Raw genomic sequence first — 19,599 nt, 5'->3', positions numbered from 1 at the left:
GCTATGGTCATGTTTCTATAAGATAACCCAGCTCTGTATGAGCACTGTTTCAATTATTTCGTTCTGTTTGTCCATCTTTCCTTTTCTCCCTCTGTCTGTCTAGGAATCTTCCATGTATGCCAGGTGCAGCTACAGCTTGGTTTACTCCTGATGTTGATCCCGCAATTAAAGACATCTTCAACAATGGGAACTGGTCTATGTCCAACCCCTCACCTTCCTGCATGTGTAGTACACCCAGTAGGAGCATCATGCTTCCTGACTGCCCTCCTGGAGCTGGAGGCTTGCCCCCACGGCAGGTCAGTCCAGAACCAGCCTCAGTTTTGACAGAACTTGCAAACATGTGCAGGGAAACATTTCCCTGTACATATTTGATGATATATGTATTTGAATCTCAGTATCATATTGAGCATGTACTCTTTCAAGCATTGAAAGAGAATATAATCACTGCAGTGCACCCAACAGGATTAAAATCTGTGGGTAGGCCAAAAAGTTAATCGGGGAACTCGAGAAAAAAAAAAAAAAAGAATCATAGAAAGTGCAATTTGTGTGCATTACCTGGCAATGGGTTCCCTCTAGACTTTATACCTGGATAAGTTCCTCTAAGACAAGAATCATTGCTATGTAGTGGCCTTTACTCTTCAGTTGCAGTGTCTAAAAAGCTGAGCTCAGTGCTATGCAAAAATCAATGGTAATGGTTTATATAAGCTATTACGCTAACAACATACATGCAGAACATTGGAGGTGAATGTACCATGGCTGACCTTTGCGATCTAAATCCCCCCAATCAATGAAGTAAAGGGGTGGGGGTTGAGGACCATTGAGAGATCAAATCAAACGGATGAGTGAGCCCCCTTGCCAAGTGCATCTGAATTTGTGGCAATGAAGACAGAGATCATGAAGGAGTATGGAAAGCCACACCTCTACAATCATTACAGAAAATTACTGCTGGTGTTGGCTCACATTTCCTGACGTGAAATGGATGTCGAATGTTTGCAAGAATGATGTGAGAAATGAAAAGCATGACTTTATGTGGACATAAATGGGAAATTATCAGCACAGCAAAAATGACAGGATGACAGTTGTGCTTTACTTTTGTAACTGAGTCATAGCAGTTGCTCCTCTAACAGATTTTTACTTTAATATGGGCTATGGATTGTCCTTGAAGGAGATCTTTAAAAAAATAAATAATGATGCAGGTTTACCCTCTGGTGGCAGGTTAAGTTCACATTACAGTCCCTGACAAAAGTCCTGTCGCTTATCTATTTTGTAGAAACACCTGCTATTAACCTGACTTTTAATTAATCAATTGGTGTTAGAAATAGCTCATATGAAAAGCTAAGACCCTACCAAAATATGTTTAATGCATTGAAATGAATTAGTTTCACTCAAAAAAGATTTATCATTTAATCAAGACAGAAAGATCAAATTTTGGCAAGACAAAAGTTTTGTCGCCTATACAAGATTTATTGGTATTTCAGACTATTGATGTTGCCTTCCACCCTGCAGATATCTCGCACACCTCTATACTGAATATAACCCCAGACCATGATTTTTCTGCCACCAGACTTTACTGTTTTCTGGGTGAATCTCAGATCCATGCGGTATCCAGTAGGTCTCCTGCAATATTTTCGGTGACTGTGGTGTAATTCAACAGAAGATTGCCGCACAAAAGCTTTTGGGAATAAAATGGGAAAAAAATCTTGATTAGAAATATATTTCAGTGCCACTTGAGGTCAATTTGTACACAAGTGACAATACTTTTGTCAGGGACTGTACATAAGCTTACTTAACAAAATCACAGTAAAAAACGAAGAAAATAAATTACAGTTCTCTGGGACCCCTAGGTCAAAATGATTTCATTATTCTTTCATGTGAAATAAAACCTCAACCATCCAGCCCATTGACATTACACATGAGGTTCTTTGGGAAATTCTTGGATGTGTCCTGTAGGTACTGTAGAGTTGCTATATTAGCTGCACTGGCAAATTGTCATGTCATCTAAACCCAAGTACAAATTGTATTAATTTTATGTCCCTGCATGTATAGTTGTTTTTTTCTGCCTGTCTTATTTTTAGTTTTAGTCTACTTTGCGTCACGCTAAGTATAGTTTTACTCAATGGAAATTGTATTGTCATTTTTTAAATCAATTCTATTTTACCTAGTCAATATAGTACAAGTAAGTAGTAGAACAAAACTTTCTTTTAGTCCAACCAATTTCAGAATTAAAACAAGGTTATCTGATTATGGCACAGCCAACATATCACCTCCAGCCCACCAGAGGGATCAAGATCAGCCGGGGAGACAGCAACCCGGAAGCGGAAGTGAGAGTGGCAGCGTCCAGTATAAAAGTCAGGTGGCCAGGGGGGACGCTGCCCCCTCTTTGTTAAATTTAATTCCCAGAGACGCTAGCCTTCTTTACAAACTCCTGACTGATTCTGCCTTTTGAGCACGACCTTTGCCTGTCCTTGACCTTGAGTTTGCCTGCCCCTTTTGCTATAACAATATGTATATGTTAACTCACCTTCCTGCCACCCAAGACGCCCTTCCATCCAACCCACGCTCCCGGACCGTCCTCAAGCCGGCCGTCTTCCAGTTTTCTTCTGTCCCGGTCCACCCCAGCCTCATCCCCTCGCCTCCTTTGACACAATGGGCTTTACCAAGCTTTAAATATTAGAATATTAGAATCGTTTTGCACTGAAACATTATAACAAAAGCTGTTGGGAATAAAATGAGCAATTTGTGTAAAAAAATATATTTTTGCGGCACTTGAGGTCAATTTGTACACAAGACCTTTGTCAGGGACTGTATTTGGAGCTGTGCATTGCTACACATTCATGGGTCTGCAGGGTGAACAACATTGTGATGCTGGAGATACTGTTCCCGATCTGGACAGACTGAGGTCAGTCAGGATGTCCAAGATCCCGTTGCAGAGGCATGTGTTCAGGCCCAGCAGGCTCAGCTTTTCAATCAGGTTCTGGGGAATTATGGTGTTGAATGCTGGACTGAAGTCTATGAACAGCATTCATGCGTATGAGTCTTCATTGTCCAGGAAGCTGAGGGTCAGATGGCGTTGTGGTGGCGATGGCATCATCCAAGGTGCAGTTTGGACTTAAGGCAAAATGCAGTAAGTCCAGGGGAGGGCAGCAGGATCTTCATATTGTAGTCCTGTAGTTTGTGACAGCCTGGATGTCGTGCCACATGCGCCGTGTGTCTTCATTGTCCTAGAAGTGGCTGTGGCTTTTCTGTGCGTGTACACGCTTTGCTCCTCTAGAGGCAATTTGAGAACTGATTTACATGCTTGAAATCTCCGGTGACAATTAACAGTCCGCCGGGGTGTACATTCTGCACATCGCTAATAGCTCCGTACAGCACACAGAGATCCTCCTTCGCATTAGCGCTCTTTTTCATGTTAACTGCTGATAGGGGAGAACACACTCCAAGACAGAAACTAATCTTTAAAGAAATTTCGTCTTTTGCTTTATTGCCACACCCTTTGCCTTTTGCGTGTCTAAATTGCACACAATCAAGCAAGTCATTGTATAAGCAGGATGTTTTTTCTGTGGTGCCTGTGGCTAGTGTTTTTGTGTTTTTTTTTCTGAATCTTAAGTTTCTCCATCAATAATCTAAATAGGCATATTGTTCTTAATTAAAACAGGTATAACTAAGGGCAATATTGAAACACCTTGCTACAACTCCCAGACCTTCAGCTTTGCATTCATTATTTCAGTAGTGAGCTACAAATTGCTTTGCAGCACCCATATTTTTTTTTTTAATTCATGCTGTCATTCTATCACTAGTAAAAAAAAATAAAATACATCTTTTGTTCAATAAACCAGGATTGCAAGCAATCACTATCAATTTCATATTTTTATCTCTAGTTTCCTTTTTTTATTTTATTTGCTAATGTGTCCTTGACTGTGATGTGATGATGGTAAGGTCAACAAAGAAAGACAGAAAAGTTCTCTAATGAATTAGTTGTTACCATGGAGCCCAGCATTAAATGGTTAGTGATGTCATGGTTTAGTATCTGGTGACATTTGTGATGTTTGTGCTTTATTTCTTCACCTGATGATTTTATAAATAAGCACTAAACTAATCAAGTATATCAGGGAACAATAGGGAAAGCCATTGATTAGTTAAGTGTCTTCCATCACCTTACTTTGTTCTTTCAATTCTGTAGAATTTTGAACTTGTCAGAACTCTTTATTTAAGAGAAAGGTTTTACACCAAATGCCCTTCTTGAAGTAAACCCTCCCCATTTACTCAGGCTTGAGAATGGCACCAAGAAATACACAGTCACATGCATTGCCAGTGGCTGTTTTTTTTATCAGTCTAGTAAAATAACAAGTAAAGTTGAATTGATACTCAATGTGAAGCACAGTGTTTATAGGGACAGTCCCACTGAAGCAATTGATTTGCTAATTAAAATATCTAAATATCACTTAACCAGTCTAGCTGTCTAGCTCCCATCCTTACATTTAAGGCATTTGGCAGACGCCCTCATCCAGATCGACTTACAACGTGCTTTCAGTTAACCATCGGCAATCTTCCCCAAACCAACCAGCAAAACCACAATCACCCATCAGACATATCAATGGCAGAATGTTTGACTTTTACACAGAACAAATATAGCAGAGCATGATAAATATGGATTCTTGGTCCATGCCTCTGCATGAATGAGACGAGACTGACAACTTTCCCCTATGTTCCATACTCTAGTCACCTGAGCAAAGGACAAATGAACACCTCATTGACTCCATTTGCATATATCCATGCCATGACAGAGTGGTACATAGAAAAAGAGCAGTCAGGTGTAGAGGGAAGAGAGAGAAACTTGAAAAATGGGTTTGTTCTTTGTACACAGCTCTCAGTCTCAGGCTTGCTGAGACTGAGGCTTACTGGAATTAGCTCTGCTGTGCTGGAAAGCATTAGAGGGTGGTGGGCAGACAGCTTGACATCCACCAGCTCTGAGGATGCTAATAGATAGCCCCATTAAGCTACCCAAGGATTATCTTAATCATCATAATACGTCTTCCAAATGAACCAAACACAAATTAGGCGGGTGAGGCCATGAGCGGTTTAGGGGGTTGTGAGGCAGAACGAAGGCCAGTTTCTGAAGTGGTTCCCCACTACTGGGCTGCATCATCTTAATTGTGGAATATGCCAACTGGGGCAGAGTGGAACCTAATTACAGGTCTTGACATGCAGGCTAAAAGCTGGCTGGGAGGAAATTTTTGGACCCAGACTCTTTAATTGACAATCATGGCTGCTCACAGGTCTGGTCCCCAAGTGCACTGGATGTTTACTAGTGAAAGTTTTTTTTGTGTTTTTACAGAAAACCCAGAAGACAACAGATACTCTTCAGGATCTTACTGGCATGAACGTTACTGACTTTCTTCTAAAAACCTATGAGAGATCAGGCAAAAAACGGTAATCCTAAGACACTCTCATTAAAAATAACATATGTAAAATGCCATTGAATAATTATGCAAAGTAGAATATGTTACTGCCTTTGAAATTGCAAACTAGTGAAACAAATATCAAATGCTTTTATTAAATTAGTAGGCTTCTAGTATACAACTACCAGTTATCATTATTTTTTTAGATGAATAATACAGGGATAATAGCTTGTGACAGCAGGCCTTCCCTGTGCATTACCACAGCATCCACTGATGCAGGTTTGTGTGTTTGAGTCATCACCGTTCTCATTTTCTCCCCCTCTCCATATATTTCTTTAACAGGTATGGTGGGATTTCTGTTGGGGAGGTGAACTCACAAGTCAAACTGAACGGGTCAGAAATTGCAGCGATTCTCAGGGATTTGAAAGGCCTGTTGAGTCCTTCTCAGGTTTGATATGGATATTACATTAATGCATAGTGCCTGGAGGCGAAAGTGTTGATGGAATGTCATATGAATGAAAGGGCTAGGTGCCTGTGGTGAAAATGGAGGAAGCAGCTGGTGTGGAGCTTTCAATCTGTATGGATCATCTGATGTGTTTAAATCTAAAATAATGCATTCAGTCATAAATAATACATTTTATTAAAACCTGGGACAATTCCATCAAAACCTACATTCAGCTAATGGTATTTTTAATGTGAATGACACATCACCATATTCCATATGCTCTGCCCATAGAAACACATGTTCCTGAATCTGTATTTTAAGTGTCCATGGAAACTGGCGACAATTAATTCAAAGGTCTTGAATCCCTTCTCACTCACAGACACACACCCACCACAGTTTGTCTCCTCACTGACTGACATGTGCAGTCACTGCTTAGTTGCACTGCAGACCAAATTCATTTGGTCATGACATTTTCAGTGCTGTAGGTAGTGTGGATTTTTCCTTCAGTATATAGTCAGCAGATTGCTTCTTCCCTCCAGCACATTTTAGGCCATGTGCCAGGGCTTTCTCTCTCTCTCCTCCAACCATTCTCTATTGCTTAGTTTTATTTTATATTAATTGTCACATGGCAATGATGCAACCCTTTTGGTCTCCTGTCAGCACTCACAAAACCCACATTCTTAAAGGTATGGCCTGTGTGTAAGCATGCAGCAAAAAAAAGAAAAGATAAATCCAACCAACTTTACTACACAGGTGCATCAAAAGTAGCCTAAGATGACATCTAGATTTTTTCTTCATCAACAATTTATGTAACATTATATTCATGTCAATGTAGCTAAATTTTTACATAAGCCTTGCCTTGGTGGTCAGTCATTTCAATGGCCATTTTGGACATGTTAATGTGATTTCGATCTAAAAGCTTGGACAACTTCATTGCAACTAAATTGTCTTTCACTGCATTTTTGCATTATTGGAACAAGACAACACATGATTTGACAAAATATATTTAAGCAAACTATTGGAAACACTAGACAACTGTTTATTGCAATATGCAACAAGACAACAGCCAGCCAGTCGACGCAACCACCCCACAGCACATCAGGGCTTTTGTTCGTATAATAATAATTTTTTTTTATCTTTGGTCACACGTCATCAAAACATCAAAAAGACACAAAAGACTGCGTGTGCTTAACCTGTCTCAATAATGTGTGTGAGTGTTTGTGTTATCTATGTTCTACTGCATGTACAGTTAATTAAAAGGCAAAGGCCCAAACATACAATGTGGTTCACAAATATACCATAATACAATACCTAACTTCTCTGACTAGCTTGTAGAGCCTGTACATTTGATGGAGGGCAAATAAATTAAACAGATTAGTTATTAGTAAATGTTATTAAGTGGGTTTACCAAATGAAAATGTAAATCTACTTCATTACTGTCCACCTCTGGTGATAAGACATAAGCGATACACGATATATATTGATATTTTGAAATTTCCTCTAAAACTTATTTACATAAAATGACATCGATATAATGATTTTAACAAAAGTTTAAAATTGTAAATGCTTTTATTTTAAACCAAAAAAATATATCTAAGATGTAATATACAATTGGTCACACATCTGTAATTGTGGAGAAGTGGCTTTGTTAACTGGGTGGCAACTGCAATGTACCAATAATTGTGAGCAGGCAGCTCATACTTTGGGTCCAATGTCCAAAGTGTCCCATCCCTACGCTGAAGTAGCTGCTTAATTCTTCAGCAGTACCACTTCCAGCCATACTAGGCTTCACTATGTGGATTGGGGACTCAAAATTTAATCTAGGTGTGAGTAAATAAGGTGTGAGTAAATAGTGTGTGTGTTTGTGTCCAGTGGTGAGCCCTGTGGTGGGCTAGCATATGCATTTAATATAATTTTCCTTCTCATCATTTTACCATTGGAATCATCCAAAGCCAAATCTCAAACCTCCAAGGTGCCACTGAGATTTCAGAGGACACATTGTGTTGTGTATCACAATGACAAAACTTTCACTTTCATAACTTTATAACATATATACCCACACAAGCCATATGCATTTTATGTATAATAATTTGATTTTTTAAAGGCTCAAATCTCTCATGACATGGGGTGTATTTTTATAACCTCCATGCTGCTTTGATAGCAGTCACATTTCCACTCATACCCAATTTCATGCAAAACATGAAGGCGACTCCTTTTTAAAATGATGCTTACACCTCTCTTTCTTTTCTGTGCCACCCACAACTCACAGCTACTTTCAAATTTTGAGTAAGAATTACTGTCCTTCCCTTTGCATATAACAGGTTATCACCTTCTCTCTAGGGAATTTGTGAAGTGTGGAAGAAAAAGAAGAAAAATAATAACAAGCAAATGAAACTCTTTGTTGGCCTGAGTGGGCCTAGGACTGATACCCTATGGAAAAGAGAGTGCTCAGTTGCACACACACACACACACACACACACACACACACACACACACACACACACACACACACACACACACACACACACACACACATCATTCACTCACTCACTCTTTTTCCTTTATACTTTGCATTTCAAAGGCTAGATCTGTTTTCCCAAGTGTGCCCAATTAAAATGTCTCTCTCCCACTCTTTGTGTTTCTCTCTTCACCAACCCTCTCTCTATCTTACTGTCACTCTCACTCATCTTTATTAGGATAACAAAATGGACCAGATCTTTCAGGATTTTGAGACCTTGATGAAAGAGCTTGGAACAAGGGACAATGTGAAGGTACAAAGTCTTTCGTAATTTTCAGCTTTTTCATAGTGTGACAACATATTTAAGTCATATTTGGTCAGTATTACTGACCAGATAATAAGTATATATATATACCTGCATTTTTGTTCATGCAGAAATCGCAGAACCATGAGCTTATATACAGGGAGTGCAGAATTATTAGGCAAGTTGTATTTTTGAGGAATAATTTTATTATTGAACAACAACCATGTTCTCAATGAACCCAACTCATTAATATCAAAGCTGAATGTTTTTGGAAGTAGTTTTTAGTTTGTTTTTATTTTTAGCTATTTTAGGGGGATATCTGTGTGTGCAGGTGACTATTACTGTGCATAATTATTAGGCAACTTAACAAAAAACAAATATATATGCATTTCAATTATTTATTTTTACCAGTGAAACCAATATAACATCTCCACATTCACAAATATACATTTCTGACATTCAAAAACAAAACAAAAACAAATCAGCGACCAATATAGCCACCTTTCTTTGCAAGGACACTCAAAAGCCTGCCATCCATGGATTCTGTCAGTGTTTTGATCTGTTCACCATCAACATCAACTTCATGGCTCGTTGGTCTAGGGGTATGATTCTCGCTTAGGATGCGAGAGGTCCCGGGTTCAAATCCCGGACGAGCCCTCTTAACAGTCCTAACAGTGTTGAATACATGTTACCACTAATACTCTGTACTGCAGCTCTGTTTGTTTTTTGGGGCAGTGGTGGCCTAGCAGTTAAGGAAGCGGCCCTGTAATCAGAAGGTTGCCGGTTCGAATCCCGAGCCGCCAAGGTGCCACTGAGGTGTCACTGAGCAAAACACCGTCCCCACACACTGCTCCCCGGGTGCCTGTCATGGCTGCCCACTGCTCACTCAGGGTGATGGGTTAAATGCAGAGGACAAATTTCACTGTGTGCACCGTGTGCTGTGCTGCTGTGTATCACATGTGACAATCACTTCACTTTATAACATTGCATGCAGCAGCAACCACAGCCTCCCAGACACTGTTCAGAGAGGTGTACTGTTTTCCCTCCTAGTAAATCTCACAGGTTCTCAATGGGGTTCAGATCAGGTGAACAAGGAGGCCATGTCATTAGTTTTTCTTCTTTTATACCCTTTCTTGCCACGCTGTGGAGTACTTGGACGCATGTGATGGAGCATTGTCTTGCATGAAAAACACCTTGTGCTTTTGGGCACAACTGATGTTGCAGCTCTGAAATATGGCCAAACTGGTGGCAAGTGGCATCTTGGCAGCTGCACGCTTGACTTTTCTCAGTTCACGGGCAGTTATTTTGTGCCTTGGTTTTTCCACACGCTTCTTGCGACCCTGTTGACTATTTTGAATGAAACGCTTGATTGTTCGATGATCACGCTTCAGAAGCTTTGCAATTTTAAGAGTGCTGCATCCCTCTGCAAGATATCTCACTATTTTTTACTTTTCTGAGCCTGTCAAGTCCTTCTTTTGATCCATTTGGCCAAAGGAAAGGGAGTTGCCTAATAATTATGCACACCTGATATAGGGTGTTGATGTCATTAGACCACACCCCTTCTCATTACAGAGATGCACATCACCTAATATGCTTAATTGGTAGTAGGCTTTCGAGCCTATACAGCTTGGAGTAAGACAACATGCATGAAGAGGATGATGTGGACAAAATACTAATTTGCCTAATAATTCTGCACTCCCTGTATGTTGCCAGGTCATGTATGTGCCCTCTTACTTTTCACATTTGTATTTATACTCACTCTGGCCACTAACACTAGAACTCCCAGAGAGGAGCCTTGTTGTTTTTACCTAATATCCTTAATCATGTTTGAATGGTTGCCTGTACATTTTCTTATATTGTGAAGGATGTCCCAACAAGAAGATCTGCAAGCAATTTTTTTTTACTTTTTTCTGACTTTCTTCTGTTGGCTCTCCATCACATGTATATTTTTCTAGTTGGCTGTGAGGGAGCAGCCTCCCTACTTCTTCTTCAACCCACACTTTGCCATCTTTTGTTGTCTCATACTTGGAGTCTTTCTGTGTGGTCTGTGTCTCCAGTGGAGGAGGAGTTCACTTCTCTAACCCTGAACACATATCATCATCTGAAGACATGTCAGAGTCCGAAATCTCTTGCAAGTGAATGGATACTTCGCCGCCATTCAAGTCACAGGAGTCTATGTCTTGCAGCAGAGCCAAAGCCTCGGCAGCAGTGTAATCTCTTGGCATCTTTGCGGCTTGTTTCGTACCCGTAATCATACCACAGCCATGTGTGAAGTACTTTAGCACTTGAGTGACCAATTTTTTATTTTCTGGTGAGAGTCCTGATGTGTTTATCAGTAGCTGTATTTTATAACGTGAATTTTTCAACATGCTTGACCTGGTAGTGGCAAATTCCTACGTTCTGTACAAGGCATGTACAGGTTGGGAAGGCAAAAGAAGATCCTTTCTGAGTCTTCTAGCCAAGGAACTCCATTGCCGATTGATGCAACAAAAGGCAAGGGAGTCACAGAGGAAGGCTGCTGCTGTGCCAGGACTCAGTGCCAGGTACAAGAGAACTGCAACAGAAATTGCAGCAGGTTTATCTTTGCAAAGTGTTACAAACTCTCTTGCACCAATTGAAGAGATGATGGTCACTGGGTCTGCAAACGCTGCAAAGTTTGAAACACTCATTTTTTTAATAAATAAAAAAGACTTGTGTTTCCATATATATTTCCATATATTTTGTGAATGTATGTATTTCATATTTGCAGGTCAGTCAGTGTGTGGAATATTTTGCATAGACATGGCAGACTTTTGTGAAGCTTTCCATGTCATACACAGAGGTTTGGCCTGCTTTGGATTTGAGCTATTCTGAGTAACAAAATATGCCAGGCCTCACAGGTAATGGGTTCTTCAGGTAATGGGGGGATGTTTCTTAGTTTCAAATCAAGGGGCCATTTGGATTACCTCTGGTAGGGCTGAGGGGGTCAGAAAACCCTGGTAGTTCTAGTGCTAAGACATAAAAACTGAATTGTAAGTGCAACCTTCAAAGCTGCTTTCATCATAAGATTCTCACTGTGTGCATGTAGACAGGGGTGGGTGTTTGGGGCTTGTGTTGCACATCAATGCCTAGGTTCTCCTGTTCTATCTCTGCAGGGTGCCTTATAGGCATTGCACTCATGAAAGAATAACGAACCCCTATGTGAGACTGTTATTCACCTACCCCACAGCAGTCTGTGTATGTGTGTGCCATTTGTCCTGTAATAAACTGCAACATCATCAACACTCTAGCCCTTAGCCCAGCCATTCCCAAGGTGCCACCTTACTCCTGTTTAAAATCATGCTTACTAATTACAGAACACAGCTCCAGTTTGGCCTTATAAATTATACAGACATTTACAAAGCACATGAGAATTCGGCTCTCTGTGCTGGGTTGTGCCTGCTCAAATAAAGTTCTCTTCCAGTGTACATCTTTTAGAATACTTTCTTATTTAGTAATGCTTTTGTGTCCCCCTATTAGCATTGTGTCCAGCTTTTTAATAGTAACTATGACTCAACCATCAATGCTTATTTAATACATTATAAGGCTGAGCCAAATGTTTTTAAAACATTGAATTTTGTGTAAGATCTAATTTTTTTTATATAAATCAAATGAAACAAGCCTTCAAGCTGTCAGTAATCTGACAGTCCTGGAACTGACTCACAAATAAGGAACCAAAAATATTGCAGTTGCCCCCCTCTAGTGGCTTGCTACAGGTAAAAAGAGTGTGTTAACATGGACAAGCTAACAAAAATAACAGATATTAGGAGGTAAAATTAATATATATGATAATAGTATATTACTTAAGATGAAATATAATTAATATTGTATTTTAGAAGAGCATCTTACCCTCACAGTATCTGCTGAGAAAAACTATGTCCCTTTGATGACAGTGACTTTAAAAAGTCATAAATTTGGCTTCCTTAAAGCTGCAGATACCCTGCTATGTGTATATATTTTGTGTGTAATTCAAATAGCCAATTAGTTCTTAGTGAAAAATCATTGATTGTTTTAAGGAAGTTCGTGTATGATTAAGCTGCAAATATTGCTAGTTTCTGTATTGTATACTGTGTATTTAAAAAATAATGTACCATTCAGTAAATGTTTAATGCCTATTCAAGATTTTTTTCTTTTTCAGTTATGACTGATCATAATAACTGATCATATTTGTGAGAAACAGCAACTGGATCTGTGTTGTGGTACATATCTATCTAAATGGGGAAAGACAAGAAAGTACTTTATAACATCAGTTTTTAATCACTGTAACTGCTGATATAAATGAATGTAATATTGCTTTTCCCCTGAGCTTAAAGTCATTTGAACAGACCGAGCAATTACACTCTCATTTTCTGAGAAATTTATATTGTCAGAAAATGAAACATGTTTCTGTAACTTGTCCTCATTTGTATAGACATTTATCATTTAACAAGCAGTGTTGCTTTCATTAACTATGTTCATTTTTCTCTGTGGAAGATATACTGAACATTTGAAGTCTGAATGAAACATAACTAAATTGTGCTGATTACAACATTTTTTTGTAATTATTTTATTTTATGTTTACATAATATTAATACATAAATACATACAAATTACCTTCACCTTAATAAGGGAGGCATTGTTAAGAAGTGAAAGATAAGGAATATAATTGTCACATGACACAACATCGGTGGATGTTGCAGCCTGAACTGTCATGCGTTTGTAAAATAATAGGCAAAAACTCACCTACCTCTTTGCGCCTTAACGCATTGGGCTACTTGTTTCCCTCAATACTCACTCTTTCTCTGAGCGTCGTTCAGCATGACAATAACATGGCTGCCAACATGATTTATGATTACTTCGTGCTTTACATATTACAGGTCTGGTTCTACAACCAAGGCTGGCATGCCATGATCTCCTTCCTGAACGTGGCTAATAATGGCATTCTGCGGGGAAACCTTCCACCTGACGTTGATCCAAGCCTTTACGGAATCTCTGTGTCCAGTCATCCACTAAACCTGACCAAGGAGCAACTGTCATCTGTGGCCATGTGAGTGGCCATAAGTTCATTCTCCTTTAAATACTTGAGTTAGTATGCATGAAAATGCATACTATTCTTCCAGTTTTAAGAGATCAAAATATATTAGTAGTTCTTCATACTTCAAGCTTTTGACAGGAAGAATGTCTAATTTTTTAAAAAAGCATATTGTAGTATCTGGTACCCTCATAATTGTGGTACACAACAATTTTATGAAAGGCTTACAAGAGTCAGCAGGCAGTTTTCTTGCAATGCAGAACAGAAGGGGGGTGGGGGGGTGGGTTGGCTTTGCTTTGTGCAGATTATCTGATAACCTATTGCTCAAGGTTACCCCATTACTTATTTAACTTCCTGAAACAAGCAGGCTGCTTGGCAAGCATGGCTTAAATAAATCTGTCAGATTCTCAAGTAATGCAGCACTTAAATTATATTATATTTATGTGGCCTAATTGCGTCCAGCTTGCTCTGATAAATGCAGTGCTATGCCTCTGATTTAATATGCTAATTACTCTGCAGGTAGTCTGGAGACCTTGGGGGATTTGGCGGTGGGGAAGAAGGAAAGGAGAGAGTGTGGAAAGATACTATAGTTGCTTTCATGGATAATTAAGCCCACCCAGCAAGGACATTGTCCTAGCCAAAATGTATGGATTAGTTTGCATCATTAAAAAGAAGGGATCAGTGATATCTCGTCAGAGGTGAAGAGGGGAGAAATGCTTGTGTTAATGAATAACATCATACACACTGATGATATAAGGACAATTGAGTTAGCTGATTCTTTCTTCTCAGCCAGATGGAGGAAGGATAGAGGATATAGAAAAAAAATTAAAACATCTCAGACAAAATCTGACAAGGTTACCTAGATTATTTTTATTCACTCATATTGTTGAGTTCAATTTTCAATACATACAGAGGGGAACAAAAAGATGGGTATGAGAATGGGCATTCTATGAATTCCCATAAAGATTAATAAGAATGCATTGAGTATTTTCTCTTTCTCCCTCTATTATTCAGTGTATATTCCAAGAACACATTAATTTCTAGTTTTTTTGCTTTTTTTGTTAGTGAGCTGTAGACATGGGCCAGTATGAGATTCTGTATGATAAGCTTGAGCAAAAATAACTCGTTGTTTCATGGTATTGCAGTATTAGGAGTACAGATCTAAAATAAATGTTTAAAATACATATATTTATTAGTAAGGCATCCTAGTTTAAATTATGGTGCATATTGCACCTGTATGAACATACTTTATTTATTCATGATTATATGTAATGCTTGCTTTCCAATCGTGAAACTATCAATTTTTTGACTGAGCAGTTGGCAGCTGCAGTTGGCAGCTGCTCTCTAGCCTAAAATATAGGAGTCACGTTACCTTGTTTCCGTGTTACTCCCGGTCACATGATGGAATCATGTGACAGTACCCCCCCTCCAGGGCCGACCGCCGACGGCCCCGGAGCGGCGGCGGTACGCTGCCGGTACTCAGTCACCAGCGAAGGGTCCAGGATGAAACAACTCGGGATCCAAGACCGTTCTTCTGGTCCATAGCCGGTCCAATGCACCAGGTACTGGAACCCCCGACCTCTGCGGCGAGAGGCAATAATGCGCTCCACCGTGTAGGCGGGTCCCCCGTTGACGATGTGTGGCAGTGGCGGATGGTGGCCAGGTGCGTTGGTGTTCCGACGCAAAGCACCGCAGGTATCGTCCCAGCTGTTGGTTGGCCCTCTCCACCTGACCGTTGGTCTGGGGATGGTAGCCAGAGGAGAGGCTGCAGGTTGATCCAATGAGGCGACAGAACGCCTTCCACACAGCTGAGACGAATTGGGGTCCCCGATCAGAGACGATGTCCTGGGGGAAACCCATGGAGGCAGACCACGTGTTGAAGAACGAGGTCAGCGGTTGTGGCAGAAGATGGCAGGCCGGGCAGGGCGACCAAGTGGACCGCTTTGGAGAAGCGACCCACTATGGTCAGGATGGTGGTTATACCATTCGCTTCAGGGAGGCCGGTGATGAAGTCCAAGGCGAGGTGGGTCCAGGGGCGATGAGGAATGGGAAGAGGATGCAGGGGCCCCACAGCCGGAGTGTTGGGAGTCTTGGCCCGGGCACAGACGTCCCAGGCATCCACGTAGGCCTGTATGTCCCGCCGTACTGAAGGCCACCAGAATGCCCGGCGAATGAAGGAGAGGGTCCGTTGGCGTCCTGGATGGCCTGAGAGGACGGAGGAATGGCCCCAATGCAGTACATCGGGCCGGCAGGTATTTGGGACGTACAGGCACCCAGGTGGGGTGTTGGCTGGGCCAGGGTCGGACACCTGGGCAGCCCGGACCTTCGTCTCGAGGGACCACCGGAGAGGGCCTAGGATGCGATGAGGAGGAAGAACGGGTTCGGGGTCAGGTTTGGTGAGAGCAGTGAGGGGTGCTGCGACCGTACTGTAGCCACGGATGAAGTGACGATAGAAATTTACAAACAGTTGCTTCAGTGTCGTTGGTAGGGGCCACGACGCCACTGCTTCCAGCTTCTTGGGCTCCATGGCCACACCCTGTGACGAGATGGTAAAACCCAGGAACGTGGTGGAGCACTGGTGGAAGGCGCATTTCTCCAGCTTACAGTACAGTCAGTGGGCGAGCAATCTCTTTAGTACTGCTCTCATGTGTTGAATATGGGATTCCAGAGTGGGTGAGTAAATGAGTACGTCGTCCAGGTAAGCATACACCCACCGTCCCAGCATGTCCTGGAGAGTATCATTGATGAACTGCTGGAAGACGGCGGGGGTGTTGCATAGACCGAATGGAATGACTAGGGATTCAAAATGACCAGTAAGGGTGATGAAGGCGGTTTTCCACTCGTCGCCCTCTCGGATACGAATCAGGTTGTAAGCAGATTTGAGATCCAACTTCGTAAAGTATTTGGCTCCCGAGAGGGCGTCAAGGGCGGTGTTGGTTAGAGGTAAAGGTGTTAGATTTTTGACTGTGATTTTATTGAGTCCACTATAGTCCACGCACGGTCGCAGGCCACCATCCTTCTTGGTCACAAAGGAGAACCCTGCCGCGGCCGGGGAAGTCGATGGGCGGATGGTGCCGTTTTGAAGCGCCTCTGCCACAAACCGCTCCATGGCCACTTGCTCTGCCTTCGAGAGGGAGTAGAGATGTCCTTTCGGGGGAGTGGTTCCTGGCAGCAGGTCAATGGCCATGTCGCCTGGTCGATGGGGAGGCAGCTGGGAAGCTTTGGCTGGGCTGAAGACGGTGACTAGGTCGTGATAGCAGGAGGGGACATGGTCTAGGACAAGACGGGTTGGTTCTGGGTTCGAGGAGGCAGACGGGGAGGGCTGTGGCAGAAGGCAATGGCGATGGCAGTGCGCTCCCCACTCCAACACCATGCCCGATGACCAGGAAAGGTGAGATTCATGGAGGGACAGCCAGGGGAACCCGAGGAGGAGTGGTGAGGTGATAATATTGGTCACTAAAAACTGAATTTTCTCCACATGCGAGTCGAGCCAAAGATGAAGAGGGACCGTGCGGTGAATGATGGGTCCTGCGGAGATAGGATGACCATCCACGGAGGTGATTGTGAGAGGACTTGTGAGGAGTTCCAGGGGAATGTGATGTTGTTGGATGAAGGAGTGGTCTATGAAATTTCCAGCCGCCCCGGAATCCACAAAGGCTGTGGTGGAGATGACTCGCTGATTCCATTCCAGGACGGCCGGGAGAGTGAGTCGGGAGGTCGGTGGCATCAGATGTGGAGGAAGGGACCCAGCTGACCGCGCCATGCTGATCTGCTGGGTGTCCCGTTTCCCCGGACGAATAGGGCAGGTCAGGCGGAGGAGTGATGGGGAAGCGCAGTATGCACACAAACCCTCCCGAAAACGCCGCTGCTTTTCTTCAGGCGTGAGGGTTGTCCGTCCTAGCTGCATGGGTTCCCCCCTATGGTCTGGAGGAGTGACGGTGGGCTGAGGTGATGAGAAAGGCGGTCGGGGAGTCTGGTGCAGGGTCGGAGTGGGGGCCGCAGTTTTCGGGAGTGCCAGCAGGTGGCACGAGTTGTATGAGTTGTACGTTGCTGGCATCTCCCGGCTGACCATCTCCCCATGAATTCGTGGGGCCAGTCCCTCATAGTACATCATCTGGAGGGCGTGGTCGCCCAGCGGAGTCTTTGCAGCCAGGGTCCGGAATCTTGCGGTAAACTGACTGACGGATGAGGAACCCTGGCGCAGATGGTAAAGCTGTGACGTGATGTCTTCCACACCATCCGGATGGCAGAAGGTGATTTTCAATTCCTCCATGAATTCGGAATATGAGAGGGACGCAGAACTGGGTGAACTGATTCGCGCAGCCGCCCACTCCGCCGCGGGACCAACGAGCCGGGTGAATAATAGGGCGATTCGGGATCAGGAGCTGGGGTAGCGGCTAGGCTGCAGCTTGAAAATCAATGAGAGAGCGGTGAGGAGCGCCTCGCCGCAGCGCTCGCCGCTTCATGCTCTCGGTGCGCGACAGTCATCTCATGTACACGCTGCCGCAGGAAGCGAACCTCCTGCGACAGACTTCCAAACAGATTCTCCTGCAGCGCTACTCGATCTCGGTGCGGCGGAACGCAGGGAGGCAGGTAAATTCCTCCGCGTTAATCTGCGAACGTGGACGGCGCGAGCCGCAACACCACGCTGATGTTGTCGTTCGCGTTTTAAGACACAAGACAGGGCAGGACAGGGCGACAGGAAGGAGTTCGTGGATCAGGAGAACAGAGAGGACAGGTACGGTCTTACTGGGTTGAAGGTTTTTGGGGCCGGCGTGCGTCATTCAATGACTGAGCAGTTGGCAGCTGCTCTCTAGCCTAATATATAGGAGTCACGTTACCTCGTTTCCATGTTACTCCCGGTCACATGATGGAATCATGTGACATTAACAGCCTTAATGTATTTCACTTTTTCATACTACCTAAATGTGAATGGCTTTAATCGACCACAGAGACTGCAATTTTCCAAATATATGTACCAATACAGACACAGACACTACACAGATATTTAAAAGTCAACTCTTCATTTTGCCCTATATTCCAATCCAGGTTTGGCAAACTAATGTCCTCAGGCCACATCTGACCCACCAAAGATCACGCAGATAGAGCTGAAACCCACCTGAAGCTGATGGACTATATGAGCATTTTTATGAGTTTTGATTAGGATTCAAAAATGGATTCAGAGGAGGTGAAATGGACTCTAGCCACTGTCGATTACATTTTGATTGCAACGACAATGACATTATTGTGGGATGTGCAAATATTTTGACCATAAATTAAAAATGACCCATTTTTTACCTAAAGCTCAAGATCTGCATGTATGCGTTCATTGGAATAATTTGGCGAGCTTTCAAGGAACCTGGAGTAAGAAACGCTCGGTGCTCATTCTGGCCAAAACAAGAGCATTTTATTAGTACAACCTGGTATAAGGAGTTAACAGTACAACATGTAAGATTTTTTTTAATTACTGTGTAAGTAGATCACAGTTGCTCTTATTCTCTGGCACTGTGCAATACACCTATACTAAACTGTATTTAACCCCCATGTAACACACAATTTAACATGCAACATTCATGCAACTTGCTCAGTTCCCTGCACATTTCAGATCCATTATAAGTTTAGCAAACTGAAACTGAAGGTGATCAGAAACACTGTTCCCACTAAAAGTGAATGTAAATATTAAGACTGTATTGCCATTTTTTTAATGTCTGTTTATATCTGAAATGTATGCATCTTCTACTAGCACGGCCCATCTATCAAATTATAAAAATCAATGTTGCCCATGAGCTAAAACATTTGACAACCCCTGTTCCAATCCATAATTAATGTTCATTTGACCATCAACCTCATTATTTATGAATGCTAAGAATCAGTTCTACATCACAGTGTATCAATAATAAATCAGTCTAATGATCGCTGAGTTAATTGCATGGCACATGCAAGATGAATCTCACCCTCTGTAAA

At 42.3% G+C, this 19,599-nt stretch overlaps 1 protein-coding gene and 1 non-coding gene across 7 annotated transcripts in view; both read left to right on the top strand.

Annotated features, from left to right (window-relative positions):
• LOC114796713 (ATP-binding cassette sub-family A member 1) overlaps nt 1-19,599 on the top strand; it is a 169,182-nt gene that overhangs the window by 112,550 nt on the left and 37,033 nt on the right. For all 6 annotated transcript variants that reach the window (XM_028991495.1, XM_028991339.1, XM_028991277.1 and 3 more), the window contains 5 exons: nt 104-296; nt 5,336-5,430; nt 5,742-5,847; nt 8,541-8,615; nt 13,481-13,650. In XM_028991495.1, the coding sequence (XP_028847328.1) occupies nt 104-296; nt 5,336-5,430; nt 5,742-5,847; nt 8,541-8,615; nt 13,481-13,650 (639 nt within the window). The remainder of the gene's footprint in view (nt 1-103; nt 297-5,335; nt 5,431-5,741; nt 5,848-8,540; nt 8,616-13,480; nt 13,651-19,599) is intronic.
• On the top strand, nt 9,192-9,263 carry trnap-agg (transfer RNA proline (anticodon AGG)). Its single transcript has one exon. It is a non-coding gene; the product is annotated as a tRNA-Pro (tRNA).

The sequence above is a fragment of the Denticeps clupeoides genome, chromosome 1 (assembly GCF_900700375.1).
Source record: "Denticeps clupeoides chromosome 1, fDenClu1.1, whole genome shotgun sequence".
Taxonomy (NCBI): Eukaryota; Metazoa; Chordata; class Actinopteri; order Clupeiformes; family Denticipitidae; genus Denticeps; species Denticeps clupeoides.
Note: the sequence above shows the minus strand (reverse complement) of the source record. Positions and strands in the feature narration are given on the sequence as shown.